Here is a 19,989-nt window from a genome sequence, read left to right on the forward strand (position 1 = left end):
AGATACATTTGGATTTTGATAAATAACCCCCTATATGTTATAAAGTCTTCTCTCCTGAAAAAAATTCAGCAAATTGGATTGCAAGAGTGTGAGCTACTAGATACCACCCATAATATTTACACTTTCTTGTCCTTTAACAGTGTGATGAGGATGATCTTGCAAATTTAAGTTAAATAAAACACTAAAATCTTTCTGAAACCTAGGTATAAATACTTATATTAAACTCCCAGTTTCTGCTATTGTGCACTGATTCCAAAATTGATATACAATCCAGACAAACTGTACAGTGGAAATGTAAGAAAACTTTGAAAATAAAAATTTGCCTGTTGCAATGTAATATTCTTCGTTAGGCTTTTATTGCATTGCGAAACTTAATTGTGCTTTGAGAACCATTAACACCTGGTCTGCAGTTTTGTTAAATATTTTGTTGCCAAAAAAAATTTTGGATTGTGAAATTTTATTACAATCACTGTGAACATTTGCAAAAGCAATTTGGTTGCAAACGTTGCCAGCAAGTTGTTGAGGCCTTTAATCAGTCAAAAATTGCGCAGACATAGTCGATAATGTTCGCAAGTGTCTTTGCGAACATGTTTTTGTGCTTATGTGTCTTGTGCCTCAGTAGAAACAAAAACATACTCCTATAGGTCTGTGGCTGGTAGAGGAAAAAAAGATAAGGAACACTATATTAATTTAAATCTGTTGGGTACAAGCACTCTTTGTATACATACAAACAAAGAAGGGATCAGTGGATAAGAACATTCATCAACAACACTAAGGGGCAGATTTATTAGGGGTCAAATAGTAAACTTGAATTCGAATTTTTGATTTTTTTTTGGTGTCAAAATTCACACATTCGAATTTTAATCCCTCAATTCGAATGTAAATTTGATTGTGAGATTTATCACAGCTCGACCATGGAAACGATTCTAATTCGAATATTCGCCACCTAAAACCTGCCGAGTTCATTTACAAGTCAATGGCAGTAGAGATGTCGCGAACTGTTCGCCGGCGAACTTGTTCGCGCGAACATCGGGTGTTCGCGCTCGCCGGAAGTTCGCGAACGTCGCGCGACGTTCGCCATTTTGGGTTCGCCATTGTTGGCGCTTTTTTTTGCCCTCTCACCCCAGACCAGCAGGTACATGGCAGCCAATCAGGAAGCTCTCCCCTGGACCACTCCCCTTCCCTATAAAAACCGAAGCCCTGCAGCGTTTTTTCACTCTGCCTGTGTGTGCTGAAGAGATAGTGTAGGGAGAGAGCTGCTGCCTGTTAGTGATTTCAGGGACAGTTGAAAGTTTGCTGGCTAGTAATCGTTTTGATACTGCTCTGTTATTGGAGGGACAGAAGTCTGCAGGGGTTTGAGGGACATTTAAGCTTAGGTAGCTTTGCTGGCTAGTAATCTACCTTCTACTGCAGTGCTCTGTATGTAGCTGCAGTGGGCAGCTGTCCTGCTTCTGATCTCATCTGCTGACTGCTGCAATAACAGTAGTCCTTGTAAGGACTGCTTTTATTTATTTTTTTGTTGTTTTACTACTACTACTACTACTACTATAAGAGCCCAGTGCTATTAGTCTAGCAGTGTTGGGGAGTGGGACTGGTGTGCTAATCTGCTGCTCCTAGTAGTTCAGCAGCACCAACTTTAATTTTTTTTTTTTAATATTCATTTTTTTTTATTTTACTTTTTTTATTTTACTACCGCTGTAGTAGTGTATAAGTTGACCTTTTAGGCATTATTTGCCCTGTAGGCATTATTTGCACACTGTTTTCTTCAACCCGCCATTGACTCAACGTATATGGCAAAAAATTACTATTTTCAGCATTTATATGGCATATTTTTTCTGGCAACTGTGCTTCAGTGGCTGCGACCAAAAAAACTGGGCAAACAATGCCTACAAGGTCAACGTATGGCAAAAAATGACTATTTTCAGCATTTATATGGCATATTTTTTCTGGCAACTGTGCTTCAGTGGCTGCAACCAAAAAAACTGGGCAAACAATGTCTACAAGGTCAACGTATGGCGAAAAATTACTATTTTCAGCATTTATATGGCATATTTTTTATGGCAACTGTGCTTCAGTGGCTGCGTCCAAAAAAACTGGGCAAACAATGCCTACAAGGTCAACGTATGGCAGTTGTTTAAAGAGAACAGTAGATTACTAGCCAGCAAAGCTACCTAAGCTAAAATGTCCCTCAAATCCCTGCAGACTTCTGTCCCTCCAATACAGAGCAGTATCAAGCAGATTACTAGCCAGCAAACTTACTATCATCTGTCCCTGAAATCACTAACAGCTCTCCCCCTACACTATCTCTTCCAAGCACACACAGGCAGATTTTTCAGATACATTTTTGCCCTTGATCCCCCTCTGGCATGCCACTGTCCAGGTCGTTGCACCCTTTAAACAACTTTAAAATCATTTTTCTGGCTAGAAATGTCTTTTCTAGATGTTAAAGTTCGCCTTCCCATTGAAGTCTATGGGGTTCGCGAACCGTTCGCGAACCGCTCGCATTTTTGCGCAAGTTCGCGAATATGTTCGCGAACTTTTTTTCCGACGTTCGCTACATCCCTAAATGGCAGAGGTTCGTTGAACCATTTGAATATGTTAATTGCCTTCCTGACATTCAAGTTTTTTTCAGAGGGAAAACAATTCAAATTAATTTTGCATTCGATTCGAATTTTCGGGTCAGGACTATTAGATCGAATATTAGACTTTCAAATTTTTTCTTAAATAACCTCCCATTCGAGTTGAGAGTATATTCGTATTTATTAGAGTAAAAAAAAATTCACCTACATTTGAAATTTGACCTTTGATAAATCTGCCCATAAATGGTAAAAAACTGCATTAAATACTTCAAATTATATATATTTGTGTGTGTAATGCATTACCATAGTGGGACCCAAGTCAAAGATTTCCTCAACTGTAGTCTAACACCTTCAAAAAACAGAGCTATTTAGATGTCCTGTTTACCAATGTACTTTTGGTGTCTTGTGGGATATTTTGGCACCACCTATGTAGATATGACTGACTTTGAGTTCCAGACAGATGGAACAGTGGGTGATCATCATAAAACCAAGGGTTTAGGCACAGAGATGGAACAAAGTAGACGGAACAATTCTGACAAGCCTTAGTCATTCATAGCAATTGATCAGCAGGCAAAATGTATTGTCTGCTGCCTAAAAGTGATAGTGTAATATGCCCTTTACAACTAGATGCTATTTCTCATTTCCTATTTGCATAAAGTGATGCCTTTCAAATATTATTAAAGTTGCATATTACTATGACCCTAAGGGGCACATTCACTAAGCTCGGGTGAATGAAAAAAAACTTGAATTTCGAGGAGTTTTTTGTGCTCCTCGACTATCGAATTGGCGTAAATTCGCCTGAGTAGAATGATTCAAATAGATTGTGCGAAAAAACGCTGCGACTATTCGCCCATTCGATAGTCAAAGTACTGTCTCTTTTAAAAATCATTGGACTGCCTACTTCGCCAGATTAAACCTACCGAATTGCTTTAAAAGCCTATGGGAAAGTCCCATAGGCTTTTTTTCTAAGTTTTTGATCGAATAAAAAGGCATTCGATCAATCATTCGATTTAATGAAAATACTTCGATCGAATATTCGATTGCCTTGACTATTCGCCGGGCGAATATTTGCCCATTTGACAATTCGCCAGCGAGTAAATTCACCTGAATTCCCTATTCGATTCTATTCTCCAGTCGAATTTTGCGGGATTTAACCCCTCGAAATTTGACCCTTGATACATCTGCCCCTAAGAGGTGGATGTTTTATTTAAATTGTGAGTTTAGAACAAAAACTCTAAACTTACAAACATTTAGATTTAATGGCCTCCCAGTGTCAGATACAAGTAACAAATGCTCAGTAACAAATCTGCAATATAAAATTTCCCTTAACAAAATGAACCCAAAATAATTAATTTACAGATAAAGGAGTATTGTATGCATTAATATAACTAGGTAACTAGGTTTTTTGATGTTTTCCTGACTGATTCTTTGTCCAATAGCCAATTTAAGGCTACCCCTTTAATCACTTAGAACCAGAAACTATTATCTCATAAAAAGTAGCATAGAGTGTATTATTCAATGCTCTTTTATTGCAAACAATGCATTGACCCTATGGCTGGCCAATGTTTCTATATATATTAAAATACAATTAACACCTAAAAAAACCAACAGTGCTTCTAAAAAATACATATTCAAAATTGTCCAATAAAATCAGCCATTAATGGTCATAATTTCACCAAAATACTAAAGAGGTCATTTAGTTCTATAAAAAAAATCCAGTGAAATGAATAAGCAGATGTCAATAGGCAGTGATCAATATTAAAAGCAGCTGTATAGAGCAGTTAAGGGAATTCAGCAGTCAATAAAGTCAATAATGGTTAGTGAAGGATTTGCAACAACAAACCACATATTTTTGCAGTGCAAAGTTTTAAAAATATCAAGGCATGCTGATGTTTGTGTGCTTTTCTCAAGAACAACAGAAGGGAGCACTATCTACAAAGCGTATGACTAACATCACCTACATATTGCCACTCACACTGAAGATACTATGATACAGTCTTACATCTAGAGTTCCCTTCTAGGCCAGATTTCCACTAACTGTAAGCGTGTGTTTTCAAAACAAGGTAAGGCTATCCTCTTCCACCCTCCAAGCGCGTCACTTTAACCTTTCATAGTATGTTCCACTCCAATAAACTGCTTTTTGTAGCACATCTATTTTATATCGTTCAATACCATCAGACCCTCAAAAATAAAATGTACAGTGCTGCGTCTTCTGATCAAGGAGCTTAAACAGGCACTTCAAGAAAACCCTCTAAAAATATCCCACAATGCCTACATTTATATCTTCCCCTATTTTCATGTTGATGCAGGTTCTAACACACCAAATGTAAACAGCCCATAATTTAACCCTTGAGAAATGGCATCAGTTCTTAGGACATGTTTCAGGGAATGTAATATTTGTCGCTAAGGGAAACATGTTTGCAATTTGTTCTCAATGCGAATAGGGCTTCAAAACAAAATCTAGGAAAATGAAGACACTTCAATTCAATTAAAACAGGTGCTCCCTATTTTGTGTGTGATTTAGAAGGGTACACCATGTACCAATGTCAAGCCATCTCATGATGAATACAGCACTGCTGCATGCACTGTATTCATGAGGAATGCACTGGTCTTAAGGCTCCATGCTGAAGCACAAAAAAACAGTGTCTATGCGCAAAAACATTGCACTTTGCACCTGTTTTTAGCACTTCACACCATACCACATTCTTCATAAATAAAACATACAATCAGTTTAATTGGCTCTTGTAAAATTGTTCATAGTATTTGTGGAAGTGTCTATGGATTTAGACTACAAACTCGACTGGGACAGGGACTAATGTGAATGGTGCGAAATCTCTGTAAAGCACTGTGGAGTATGTCAGAGTCATATAAACATAAGTTAATATTAAAAACCCTTTTTCCAACCACCTTCTTCTGAAAGACGATAAACTGACCTGCAGAGAAACTACTGCATTGGTAGAAATGGGCAATTCTGATCTGTTGGTCAGGCCAATGTTCTCTCAAAGCCATGAACTCATGTGATGGAGCAAAAATTTTGATCAACACCCGCAGTGCGCGCATAGAGTATTCTCTTCTAAAAGTGAGAATAAGATATACATTTTGTGCACATGGCCAAAAATTAATTATAGGCAACAACAGGTCATGCATGTATAATCCTCACCACTCTTTACCTATAGTATAATAATATATTCCAGTTCATATATTTCAGTTTATAGTGTGGGTAACTTGGAATGCCAGAAGTGAAGTTATACTGACAGATACAGAAATTACCTTAAATAAAACCTTTGGTGTATTTATAATTGGGGGGGTGCTCCAATTATTATAATAATCTGATTATGACAGGTGATACTGTACTCTCAGTGGTGCTCAGCACTCAACACAATGGCATCAGCCTGCTCAGAGCATTTTCATGAACTGACACAGTTATGAGCTTTGATGAATGTGCCAAATTTTTAAAAAATATTGTTTAAACCAACAGGAGTAAAATATAGATGGAACATATGTGCTGCAACAATGAGCTGCAGAAGAAACAACTTAAAGTATCCCAAGTCCATGTATCCATTATCATCAGTCAAACAACTAAAGATTTTACAATATATATACAAAGTAATACACACAAGGCACACCAAGCCTCCAGAATTGGCCCAAAAAAATACACTTGTCTAAGCCCGTATGCATGATTCATTACAGGGAGACTAGACTTGCCCAATATTCTGACATAAAAAGTCAGGGACAAATGTTCTCTTTTTGTGACTTTAGCCATCTGATTTGAATAGCACAGAGTGAATATAAATCTAGTAGCCTTCTAAGAGAATGTGCTCACAAATCTAGACCTTGCATTTTCAATAGATGTGATTTACTTGCTAAAGCATTTGATAAAGTACCAAACAGAAGGTTGACGATTAAATTAAGGAACATTGGCCTTCAACATACTATTTGTAGCAGTGCCCCAGGGGACTGTTTTTGGTTCAGTGCTTTTTGACATGTCCACAAATGGCCTTGAGTTTGCAATAGTAAGTCCTGTTTCTCTGTTAGCTAATGCTTCAAAACTGTGAAAAACAAAGGCTCCATGCAAGATATTTTGGGAATCAATTCCTACAGTTAGGGGGCCTAGAAGCTAAATGGCAAATTAGACTGAAGGTTGATAAATTCAAAATATCTGCATTATGGATATGGGCAGAACATTATGAATGATAGTCATACAGAAATGTATGAAAATGTACAGCCTATTTTAAAGTGGAAGACATTAAAACTTTGGAAGACACTGAGGGGTTCCATGGCCATATCAAGGCAAGAGGCTGCAATTTGAGTGCTTTTATACAGGTCATAGAATTGATAGTTGACTTCTAAAATCCCTAGAGTGTATATATTACTTACTGTATGTGACAGAAACTACAAAATTAAGCACCAATTATTACTGATCACCTCACTAAGCACCATTTATTAAAATACATTTTAAACAATATATATGTATTATACAATCATGAGCTTCTTAAATTAAGTAGTTGGGGATGTGGATAATAGACAGCTCTAGACATTGTTTGCCACCAACATTCTGTCTAATCTTTTGTAGGCTACAAAAAAAACCCAAAATAAAACTGTAGTCTAGGGCTTGTAAGTAGAAATTGATAACTCACCACACTGTGAAAGAGGCCCAGTTGCAATCCTCCTCCAGGCAGATAAATTCAAAGTGAAAAGTTTATTGTGTCCACAGCCTTGATGAACACTTAGGGGCAAATTCACGAAGTGCCTAACGCTAGCGTCAATTCGCTAGCATTGGGCATTTTCGTTACTTTGCAAATTCACTAACGAACGCTGGCGTAACTTCGCTAGTGTTACTTCGCACCCTTACCCCTGGCAAATTTTCGCTACGGACATAACTACACAAATTCACTAACGCGCGCAGTGTGCTGAACGCTACCTTTTACGCTAGACTTCCTTCGCCACCTCAGACCAGGCGAAGTGCAATAGAGTAGATAGGGATTGCTTCAAAAAAAGTTCAAATTTTTTCTAAGTCCCAAAAAACGCTGGCGTTTTTTCTATATTATGGGTGATAGGCTGAAAAAGATCAAAATTTTTTTTGGGGCTCCCCTCCTTCCCCCCTACATTTCCTAACTTATGGCAACTTAACTATACAGTGGGCACATGTGTAGGGCAAAATAAAAATTTTATTTGATGTTTTGAAGGTTTCCCAGGTATTTGTAGTAATTCTACGTATTCCTCCATTGAAATTTGAATTTGGCGCCGTATGCAAATTAACCATCGATAGTGTAACTTCGCTTCGCTTAGCGAATCAACGCTAGTGCAACTTCGCAACCTTACGCTAGCCCTGTGCGCAAGTTTGGATTTTAGTGAATTTGCGGAGCGCTGGCGAAACTACGCCTGGCGAAGTGCAGTGAAGTGCGGCGAAGTTGCGCCTGGCGCAACTACGAATCTTAGTGAATTTCCCCCTTAATCATTCAAAATATGTATTACAATTTATACTCCACTGCCCAGACTGACACCATATGTAAACCTGGTTTGAGCTGCTGTAAGTCTCCAGTAATACAATTTCAGAACAAAAATCCCACAATAGAAAAAAAATCATTCAGTATTTTTGGAACTGTAGGTACATAGTTTTATTGCTTTTACTGATCTGGTATAACTTTAGTCATACTACCAAAAGGGATTTAATGCAATTACTCTGAACTGGCACATAGGTAAAAGGGTTTATAGGCATAATCAGCATTAACAGTTATCAGCAGAAAACAGGCTCCATTTCTTTTACCATTACCAACAATATTATTGTTCTCATAGGTCCAGTTCCACCAAAGGTCCATTGCCTTTTCCTACAACCCTTCTTCCTATGCCCTGGCTAAGGACAATTAATGACACACGTATTAAGAAATCCCACCAAATATATAAAATAAGAAATACTTTATGTAAACTTTTAGAATTTCATATAGGCAATATATATATATATATATATATATATATATATATATATATATATATATATATATATATCTCAAACCATATGGTAGTCCAAAAACCTTACAAGTATCAGATCAACTTTAGTGAGTTGTTAAACATGCAGAGATGTGCCACCAGTAAAAAACAATGGATACATTACATTATGAGAAATCACAGTGACATAGTTATTTGAGTTGAAAATAGACAACTGTGAATCAAGATGTATCTCCCAGCATTACTGACCAACATTTGACAAACAAAAACACATACATGCACAGATATACCTTCACATTCATATATTGTAAGGAATCAGGTCTGGCCTTGGTTGGGTGTGGTCTACAGCATGTTTCCAGTCCCTCCTCTACTGTCAGCAATCCAGTCCAGCTTTGATATGTTTCATTCCAGAGTCTATTTCCAAACCTTCCTTTCTTTCTGGACTGATCACTTCTCAAGTACCTTGCTTGGTCATTGACTTCAGCTCCACTGACCTCAAGGGTCCAGTGTTTCCTGACTGTGTTCTGACCATTGTTCTTGGCTTTAAGTATCTGCCCCTTCTTTGATGTGCTTCTGGACTATTTCTTGAGCATTACCTGGTCTGCTCTTGACACATTGATAACTGATTCAATCAGTCTCCATGCTGCCTCTGTGTCTGTAAATAACATCCAGTCTGCTGTTAACCTTCACTGGTCTGCAAGTGTTGTTTACTGGAAGACAAAGTAAGAGACAGTAATTTAATACCTACTAACTGTATGTGCTTAAACTAAAACTATCTATGTCTCACCTGCTACTGCAGCTCCGTTTCTCCTCTGCTGTGTTTTTTACAGTCTACAGACAGTTGTTTAAAGCAAAGACTGTTGATGACTTACCTTCAAGTTCCCCCCATTCTCTATAGCACCTATGTGAAATAGACTCACTAATAATAATTCCTTTTTGTGTTATTACACAGATTACAATTCGAGTTACTGCTACTTACTTCAACCAAATATACTCTATGCAATCAATTGTCTTCTGTCAGTATCATAGAAGAAAAATATTCATATAAACCCTGCACAGCCTCTGATTGACCTAATCATTGGAAAATTATAGGAAAAAATATGTAATATTCTGAAAGAGGAAATCAAGCCACACAGAATCTGCAAATGTATTACTCCATGGATAACCACAATATCTGATAAAAGTAAACAACCAAAATTCAGAGATAGACTAGTGCTTGGAAACAGAACGTGGACAACACAGATAAAGAGGAGAGTCAACTGTACCAGCATGTGAAAATGCAAAGTAGAAGATAAAACCCACCCCTGGAGGAGCTCATGTTCTAAGACTCCAACACAAATCCCACATTTCACCTTGAATGAGCAAAGGCAATTTAAAAAAGGACTCACCTGGATGAAAAAAACACATACTAAAACGAATTTGCATAAAATTAAATGAGCCATAAAAAAAAAAAAATAGTAACTCATATAATCCAAAACACTCCCTAATATCCCAAATCCTCTTGGGAAATATACACCCTACCAAATACATATCAATACTTACATGCTTAAAATATTCATGAATGGGCTCTACCCTGTAAAGAACATGCTTTGGCAATATCATTCTGTCCAGTAAATGAAGCCTATTTTAATTTAATTTTATAGTAATGCACAGTTGTGCTGGTGAGATAGAAGAAATAGCCTTTAAATTAACATTGTAAGATAAATGAAAGTTTGGATTTTGTGTGCAAACTCTTAAAAATATATCATTCACAAGCAGTATATATGGGATAGAAAAGTACAAGAGGAATGGGAAATAATACATGAACAGCAAGTAATACATAAATAAAGGTTTGATGCACCTGAGGAAGGGGTTGATCCCTGAAAGCTTGTGCCACATTCTGTTGAATAAATAATGTAAAGGCATTGCAGAAGGCATTGGTGTGCTTCCTCCCTTTGGGATATCTCTTTAATAAGTGTACATTCCAAATAGTAATGTTTTTAAACATGGGGTTATATTTAGCTGAAGAAATATTCAGTGCGTATGACAGCATGTTTTAAAAGACTTGACAACATGAAAAAAAAATATGAATAAGCTTCAGTTTCACTTCTTATTATTGTCTCAAGCCCTTGGCAATGGCTCAAATTAAAACATAAGGTGTCAGATCCAAAAACTGTCAGTGAATTCTGTGATCGTTTCTTTAGAAACAGATGAAGAAATCATAGCTGGTGTCTTAAATTTAAATGAAGCACTTAAAATGCAAGTAAGCTTTAACTATATGCTGTATACTGTTTATATATATTTTATTCTTCTTTTATAAAAAAACTAAAATGACTAATTTCAGCTTCATCCTAAATACTTAAATATATGGTTCTGCGGTATATGCCATCATTTTACACTCTAAAAGGGAACGTAAAACACATATGAGGTTTATTTAACTGCTTGTTACTGTTGTATTGGAATTCTTGGCTTTTTTTTCACATTTACATTTTTATTAATGGTAGGAGAACATCTCAATAAAAAGTTGTGCCAAATATAGTGGTCCATTTCAGCATGCCATGAAACAAAGCCTAATAATAAAATGTAAGGGATGAATGAAAAAAAAGATGGCTGAAGGGAAACAGCAGAAGCGTAACTAGAGGGGGGCGGGCCCTGGCGCAGGACGTGCATCCGGGCCCCCGTCCCCCTCCGTACACCCGGAAACTGTCCGGGATATGCGCAGCGCAGCGGAGCGCGGACTTCGCGTACTGCCGGGGGGGCCCTGAGGGGGTGCGGGCCCTGGCCTGCTCGCACCCCCTGCTCCCCCGGTAGTTCCGCCACTGGGAAACAGAGAAATAACAAAAGAGAAGGGATCATAGCTTTAAATAGGGATGGTTTGAAGCAGGGAAAGGGATTTAAACATGCAAGTACAAAGGAGACTGTTTATGGATTAGTTAGAAATGCTTACATTTTGTGATGTGCGTGTAAGGAAAAACTCAACCCATACCCAACCCTAACCCACAAAATGTTTCTATTGTAGGACCCACACCTGCAGATCAGTGGTGTGAGTCACAGAAAGCTATATGACGAGGAAAGGCACTGCAAGCAATGAAATTTACAATGAGATACTGTAGTACTCCAATGTGACTCCACCCACCATGGACACCCAAAATCCAACCTGAACCCACCTGAGCCCATGCATCACTACTTACATCACTACTTAAATTGCAATTCAGAGAAAGTAGCACAGCATCTTTTATAGAAAGTTAAAATGCCCTTTATTGAAATATTAATAAAACAACTTAGTACAAAATGCTGTCGAGCAGATGAATACAGCTTGACCACTTCACTTCAACCATTTACGGTAGGTAATATCCAGTCAAAAACGGGCCTTTGTTTCTTTCTTAAAGGAGGGAAGTGGATAGGTTTTTATTTTTATTCAGCTAAATGGGAGAACCTCACTTATAACTACACAAACTGTCTACTGTAACTGCCAGCTTACATAAAAGCCTAAAATTTCAAAATATTAACAGCTTACAAAATTAAAAAAGTGTTCAAATATTTTTCATTCTCTTCAACTTATTTCTACTGAACAAGCCATATCACCTTTACCCTTCTTTCATGCTTAACATGATGACTATTTGTGCTGCACCAATACTAGGGGATAGTTCTAATACAAGTGGACACAAGCAGGCCATCTGGTTACTAGAGATAATACCACATCTCAAAATCCTTTGGGGTATCTTCGAAACATATCCTGTGTTGTTTTTCACCAATTCTATAGGCCACCTAAAACAGCTTTTCACTGTTATAGATATATTTATTGATATTGACTGCACATGGCCATGGAAACCAGAGAGCAATGGATGAAACTTGGCTCTCGTTCCAAATTAAAATTATCTTCCATTATACATTATTTCTTTTACAGGTCAACTGTATGTTATGGATTACATCACCCACCAAAATAAGTCAGGTATTGAATTTCTGTACTTCTGGCTGGCTTTTTGCATTGGCATCAGAATCACCCCATGAAATGAAGATACCATTTGCATTTGTTCATAGCAGTGAGTCTGCTTCTCATGTTTGGCCTTGTTACATAGCTGTCAAAAAACAGTGTGTTTTTCCTCTTATGTACTGATAGGTTTTTGTGCATGAAGAATTTGTAATATGTTCAGTAATCCTCTAAATACTGAAAAATAAATGTGTACCATGCAAACGTATAATAAATTACTGATGGAAATTATAAATTAGGTTCTGTAATGTGCTAGTCTTTTTTCCCAGTGACTTTAAATGCGAAATTCTATATATTGCATGGGATCATGGCTTAGTGGATACATGTCATGTTCTATATATATATACAGCAAATAAATGGCTTGCTATGTTTTCATTGCTTCTCTTCATGTTTTAATGCATGGAAGCATATGCATATATGCTATAAGAACAGTGTTTTGCATAAAATTATTTGAAATTTAATTGGATTATTGATTGCTGCTAATATAATTTTTCACCAGGAAGAAGTCAAATCCACGAAAAGTTTAGATTATGATTTTGTAAGTGTAAAGTCTGATTTTATTTTACTTTCCTTGGTCTTTACTATATTTTTTTTTTTCAAACATAAAGAGGGTTAAACCATTCTGCAGAATTCTTAGGGTGCATCAAGAACATGTTGAGTAATTAGACCTTACTCTGTTTCCTGCTACTACCAATATTACTGATGACTATCATCCATCTCTACAGTATTAGGAAGCAGAAGGAAGGTAAGAAAGGCATTATAGAGGCTTGGAAGGCGCTGTTTATGTTATGAAAAATAAAGAAAAACAATAGCAGAAACTCTACTCTGGTGGCTCTGACAAAATATTATTAGAAATCCAATGCAAGAAGGGGTAATATATATAATTTAATCCATGTAAACTACTGTACCTTTTCCCAAGACTATCAAGAGAGACTAATATATAAAGTTGCATTTCGTTTTATTAAGAACCACGAAAATTATTTGATATTTTGAGTTTGTGAATATATAAATTAAGAAAAAAAAGTTACTGTCCCAGAACAAACAGAAGGTTTATGAAAATGGTCAACAAACCTTATTTCTGTTCTACATGGCTGCACACTTAGGTCTCTTGCCATAAAGTCAGCAGTGGTCTACAGTAATCAGCAAGCTCTAAGAACATGAACAACATTTCCAGGAAAGGCTGCTGACAAACAAATGTTAACAAAATCAAATATATTTTGAGTACCGTATATACTCGAGTATAAGCTGTCCCGAGTATAAGCCGAGGTACCTAATTTTACCTCCAAAAACTGGGAAAGCTTATTGATTCGAGTATAAGCCTAGGGTGAGAAATGCAGCAGTTTCTGGTAAGTTTCTATCAAAAAATTGAGGGATTCTGCTCCCATTGGAGGTGCAAGCGTCTCGTTTTTGGATGGCGGCGACCATTCTTGGACGCCGGCGAATATTCTTGGAGACTATTCTTGGACGCCGGCGACTATTCTTAGACGCTTGACCCAAATATAAGCTGAGGTAGAGTTTTTTCAGCATATTTTGGGGGCTGAAAAACTCGGCTTATACTCGAATATATACGGTATATTGTTTATTACAATTAATGCTGCTGCATTTCCTCTACAGAGCTTATCTCTGTGAACTGGTCATTGTTTAAGTGTGTATATTCTTGAAATAATCTTTGTAAATGCAAGTAATAATCATCAGTATCAGCTGGTTGTCAAGAATCCTTTTAAAATACAAGGCATTTTGAATGAGACTTGTAGCTGTGCTTATCATACAAAGGATCTGGTTTGTGCCCCTTCTGGTTTTTAAACCCTGGCTCTCACTAAAAAGATAGACAATTTGGTGTTATGACAATTTGGTCAGAATATGCTTTCCTTTTGAATTTAGCACTGGAGTCTTTTCCCAATGAATCCTTATTCTGAGTTTAGGTACTTGCTGTCACTTTTCTTAGGCATTTTAATCCTAAATTGGCAATTGAATAACAGCTCCACATGTTATCTGTGAAGATGGTATATAGTGTTTGAGAAAAAAAGATTATGTGATTTAATTTAAATGAAAGCAAAGTTCTTAAACTGGTCTGCATTGAAAGGTGACCATATTCTGTTTAACAGCCAGTGGGATGCACAGCAGGAAGAAAACTTTGTTCAAAAAGAAGACGTTGCTGTAACAATTTCAACCACTGGGGCATCTAGAATAGCTATCAATAATAACCAGCAAGTATACTGCAACATAAAATACATTATTGTTCAAAATCTGAATTTTTCAGATTTTTTAAATTAAAGTCTGATCACAATAGAATCCATTATTTGAGTGTATTCATTATTTAAAAAAGCACAAATTTTTTGGGAAACCACCCCCAAAAAATCGTAATAAAAATCATATTGTACGAATTTTTTGAAATTTTCTTTTTCCAAATTGTGAGATTTTTCTGGGAAAACTTGTGTGAGACTTTTTCCTGAAAAGCCAGATTTTTAATCGGATTTTTTCCCGAAAAGTCCAAAATAGTTGGATTTTCAGGCTAATTCCAGAGCAGACCACAGAAACTTCCAAATAGGATAGGGACCTCTACCATTGATTTATATACAACCTTGGCAGGTCTGAGATTTTTTGATTCTGACTTTTTGTAGCCTTGACATTTAAAGGACATGTAAACCCATCACACAAAAATTTAATCAGTGAACAGCCTCTTTGAAATCTTTAGATAACTGCCGCTCTGGTTGTTCAAGGATTAATAGTAAGGTTGCAGCATCCCCTTAATCACGTAGGATTCCTTCTGCTTCTCAAACCCACTCTGCCCCCTCCCTCAGGAATTTGCTTTGGCTGTTGGTTCATGAGCATGCTCAGTTCATCTCAACTCAGATTATTAAACACACCCTCCAGTCTAGCAGCCAATGAAGAGAAGGCATTGCTGCTTCCCATAGAAACTCTGCTCTAGCTGTCTGCTACTATTTTTAAATCCTCTCCAGAGCTCAGCTTAACCATTACAGTGCTCAATCCAAGCAGGACTTGACATCATAGTAAATTCTGCCTGTTTAAACCCTGCATTCTTCAATTGCGTGAACTTTACATCACAGATATAAATGCACTGATGATGTGTCAATGGTAAATGGCCCCTGGGTGAAAGCTGCAATTTATTTTAGTGAAACATAATGATGCTGGCAAATGGAGGGGATGTATGCAATATAAATAATGCCATTTGGGTGAGGGAGATGTGCCTAACTTATATACATGGTAGGAAAATGTAGGCTTTACATGTCCTTTAATAAATCCCAAAAATGTTTAAATTTTAAAAGATTTTGGCATTTGGACTTTGATAAATAACCCCCCCTAGTGTTATTGCCTGATATAAAATGCAGGTTGGCACCACCTTTTCTTCTTGCTGGCCTATCCATGGAAATCAAAGCTTTTCTTACCATTGTCACAATTCCTTTATGTCTTTTGCCCTCTGCGTAAGAATACATTTTTTATACACTCAGCGAGCAGCTGCCATATCCAATGACATACTGTTTATCCTTGGGTTTCTGTATTAGAATAACATGAAGACCAACTGGACGTGTGTCTACAATAAGTTTAATTTCTTTTTATGGATCAAAGTGTGAAATTGTCTTCCTGTAAAAAAAAAATATTATGAAATTGTTGTTAGGCTTTAGCTTAATGTCTCAAGTGCACTTTTTCCCCAGTGCCATATTTATTTAGTGCTCAATGGAGCAGCAATTGGAAAAAGATTAGGAAATAAAGAGAAATAGTTGCTGTCGACCACTGGTAAGCACTTGGCTCACAAATAACTGCAATGTTTCTAGGGTCTGCAGATGCTCTTTCTCCAAATAAAAGAAAGCCATGTAATTTAAGATAATCTTTATTAAATTCACACTTGTCCAATGTTATCCTTCTTTAATGCAGACTCTTCAATACAATCACAGAAGTTGTCATACCTGTAAGTCTAAACATTTGTTGTATTGCATTTTGTTGTTTCTACATTAAGTAACAGAAGATACTCCATTTGTTTCTCCTTAGTCCGGTATGTGTGGAAAATAGTTATTTATCTGCTGTCTGAAAGCAGTTCAAGTTGATGATAACCAGCATTGAAGTCCAATTTCAAAGAAAAAAAAAATTGCGTGGTTGAAGTCATGGAAAATATCATTTGTAGATGTAGTGACATAACTATGTCTCTCTCTTTAATGATAGCAGTTTTTGTTTTTCAGATATCTAGGCAGCTTTGAATATGTCAGGGTTTGTGCTGTTTGTGCTGTTATTATTTGAAGGAGCCAAGAATTTGGGTCCTGTAAGTCAAGCTTTTCTATGTTTTGCCTCAAATAAAATAGAATTGTCCTACAGAGCTGTGTTTTACAGCAATTGTTTTCCACATTGAGTCCACATTGAATTCTGAAAGTCAAGCTTTTCTATGTTTTGCTTCAAATTAAATAGAATTGTCCTACAGAGCTGTGTTTTACAACAATTGTGCCTGAAATCCATTTTGCTTATTCAATGAAACAAATTACAATATTGCAACATTATTTGATCTTCTACAGAGTTTGAGGTAGCGGCATTTTTGAACATAATGAGAACCAGACTATTGGGGGCAGAGTTATAGAGTTTTTTTACTTTGAATGACCTTGAAACTCGAAGAGTATCTTATTTAAGAAAAAACTTTGATAATTCGAACCTTTATAAAACTTGATATTTCAGAGCTCAAAGTTAAATTAGGATTTTCCTGGACCACACAGAACCATGTTTTTATTTTTCTGTCTATGAATGTGCATGTGGTCATGAATTTAACATATACTGCATATTAATTGACTTTTCCTCTTGGTAATACTGTGATTTAAGCAACAGAAATGTGGATTCTCCTATGAAATACACAACAAACCAGACCCTATCAATTTCCAATTAAATATACACATTCATCACTGGTAGTCGTATGCACTTGCTGTTGGTTTATGAGATATATCTAAACACCTGCCATAGTCAAATTATATTTTTAAGAACATCTTAGATTGCATGAGGATGTTCAGATATGCAGATTTGAATTATCCCAGTATTATGAAAATCATGGTGTTAACAGTAACAGTAATCTGGTGTGATATGCATCAGATCATTGTGCTAAATGTGTAGATTTCACACTGTGTATTAATGCTCATTTATAAACACGGACCACATTTGTTAACTCAATAAATCATTGAATGGCTTTTTTTAGGCAGCTGCTGGTTGAACAATTAAAACAAACATTTGATTGGTTGCCATGGGTTACTGCCCAGTGTTTATAAATAAGCCCAACTATATATATAGTTATTTTCAGTGACTTTTGACAGTGTGTCATACAGTAGATATCATAGACTTTTTTTGTCAGCTAAATGCAGTAATACGGCTTTCTTTCTGCCACCATGAGTGGTCAGTACATTAATCAGATAGTTCTCATGTCATCAGTTGCAATGTCATGACCCCCACACAAACAGAATAGTTGCACAGTTTATTAACTGGATAAGCAAAAACCTCTGCCCTACACGGCTGCCTTTTGCCGATTATTAATTACAGTCCATCATTAACCATTTCTTTTTTTAAAGAATTCTAAGAAGCCTTTTCGTGTACAGAATGTGAAATTATACATTAATATACACAAGGACAATGTAGTAAATTATGATTTTAGCACTTATGTAACATATTACATGTACAAATATGGATACAGAATTAGATAGTGACAAGTAAATCTCTCATGTACTGACAACTGAGTAGGTTAATGGCTCATTTAATGTGTAGGTGTGAAAAAAATTACCATTTGATTGAGATCTTGAGAGTTTTCTGAAATATGAAATTACCAGAATTGCCAATGATGAAACAGTAGTAGGTTTTTATAAAAATGACAGTTGAACATGTAGCTGTTGTCACTGTCACCCTGTTTCTTTTACTTAAAGAACTGGGGCTTTTCACACATACTGTATTACAAGTACATCAAATTGGATAATTTGTTTAATGTTTAGACGTACACGAAAATGGAAGACAAAATGTGACCAGAAGATCGATGTAAGTTTTAGAGGGTAAATTCTATAACAGTGTTTTATTTGTATATACAGCAAAATGGTGGTTAATAACAAAATAAACTTCACAATTAACAAGGCACTGGACAATGCAAAAAGCAGATAAAATATAGTGCAAGTCTTGTAAGTTTACAAGCATTATAAACATTTCAGGAAAGTGGTTGTGGCTTATTTATTTATTATTATACGAAAAATACGGAAGCCTTTAAAAATTTGAGTTTTTCAGTTTTCTAGTGGAGAAAAAAATACAAAAAAATGTCTGAATTCATTTAAAGTGGTCCAATAGGTTCAGCTCAGTTTCCTATGATTTATATAGCATCTGAAGCAACTTTTACTTGGTGATGTTTTGCCTTAGAGGTTTTCGTGTTTTTTCCACTTAATATATCTCTATTTTTAGAGCTTTTCAGAAATATAGGAAAACCACAAATTTAAAAAAAAAACAAAAGTAATTCAATTGATAGTAAATGGACCCCGAAATGTGCTTTTATAAACAAGTTTATGCTACATGATGCTAACTAGAGCAGATTTACTATATATATATATATATATAGATTTACTATATATATATATATATATATATATATATATATATATATATATATATATATATATATATATATATGCTCCACTTAAAATGTTACTTATTTGTAAATTAAGTATAACTTTAAAATATGTTCATGGGAACTTTTTACATTTTGTTCAGTTAAAGGAGAAGGAACGGAATGTAAGCTTTATCAGAAAGGTCTATATAAATATACCAGTAAACCCTCAAAGTAATGCTGCGCTGAGTCCTCTGTCAAAAGAAACACCACATTTCTTTCCTTCTATTGTGTACTCATGGGCTTCTGTATCAGACTTCCTGTTTTCAGCATAAACCTCCAGGGCTAGGGCTTGAGCATGCTCAGTTTGCTCCTCTCTTTCCCTCCCTCCTCCCCTCCCTGCTGTAATCTGAGCCCAGAGCTATAAGTGAGCAGGGAAACTCAGGCAGGAAGTGATGTCACACCAAGAAAATATGGCAGCTGCTATCCTAAACAAACAAACAGCTTTTAGAGCTATTTAATCAGTTATGGTTAAGCATTCTACAGAATAAATAGTGTTATAGCTTACACTATTGTGGATTATCTATTGGCAATAAACTGCTTTGCTAGCTTTCCTTCTCCTTTAACATTGCTGCACATAGGATAAAATTAAATTCTGCACTGCTCAAAGGATTAATGAGTTAGTATGGTATCTTCACTCATGTTAATGAAGAGAGAATTTAGAGAGATGTATTCTTTTATAGTATGGAAAATGTACAGGATATTATTTTGCCATAATAACGTTTCAAATGCTGAAATGTTCATTTTTCATAAATAATAAAATGAACATGTTGAAAAACAAAGTGGAAATTGAGGCAACACGTGGTTATTTGGGAAAATAGGGAGAATGTTTTAAAATTCTAATTATTCTTTTGATTGTCTTATTATAT

The 19,989-nt window shown here is 36.1% G+C and overlaps 1 protein-coding gene across 3 annotated transcripts in view; it reads left to right on the forward strand.

The window, feature by feature from the left end:
- Window positions 1-19,989, forward strand: part of kcnip2.S (Kv channel interacting protein 2 S homeolog) — a 110,075-nt gene that overhangs the window by 35,361 nt on the left and 54,725 nt on the right. For 2 of the 3 annotated variants that reach the window (XM_041588755.1, XM_041588754.1), the window contains exon 2: window positions 12,412-12,456. The exons of the other annotated variant lie outside the window; for it this stretch is intronic. In XM_041588755.1, coding sequence (XP_041444689.1) covers window positions 12,412-12,456 — 45 coding nt within the window. The remainder of the gene's footprint in view (window positions 1-12,411; window positions 12,457-19,989) is intronic. 3 annotated transcript variants of the gene reach the window in all.

Source organism: Xenopus laevis, chromosome 3S, assembly GCF_017654675.1.
Source record: "Xenopus laevis strain J_2021 chromosome 3S, Xenopus_laevis_v10.1, whole genome shotgun sequence".
NCBI lineage: Eukaryota > Metazoa > Chordata > Amphibia > Anura > Pipidae > Xenopus > Xenopus laevis.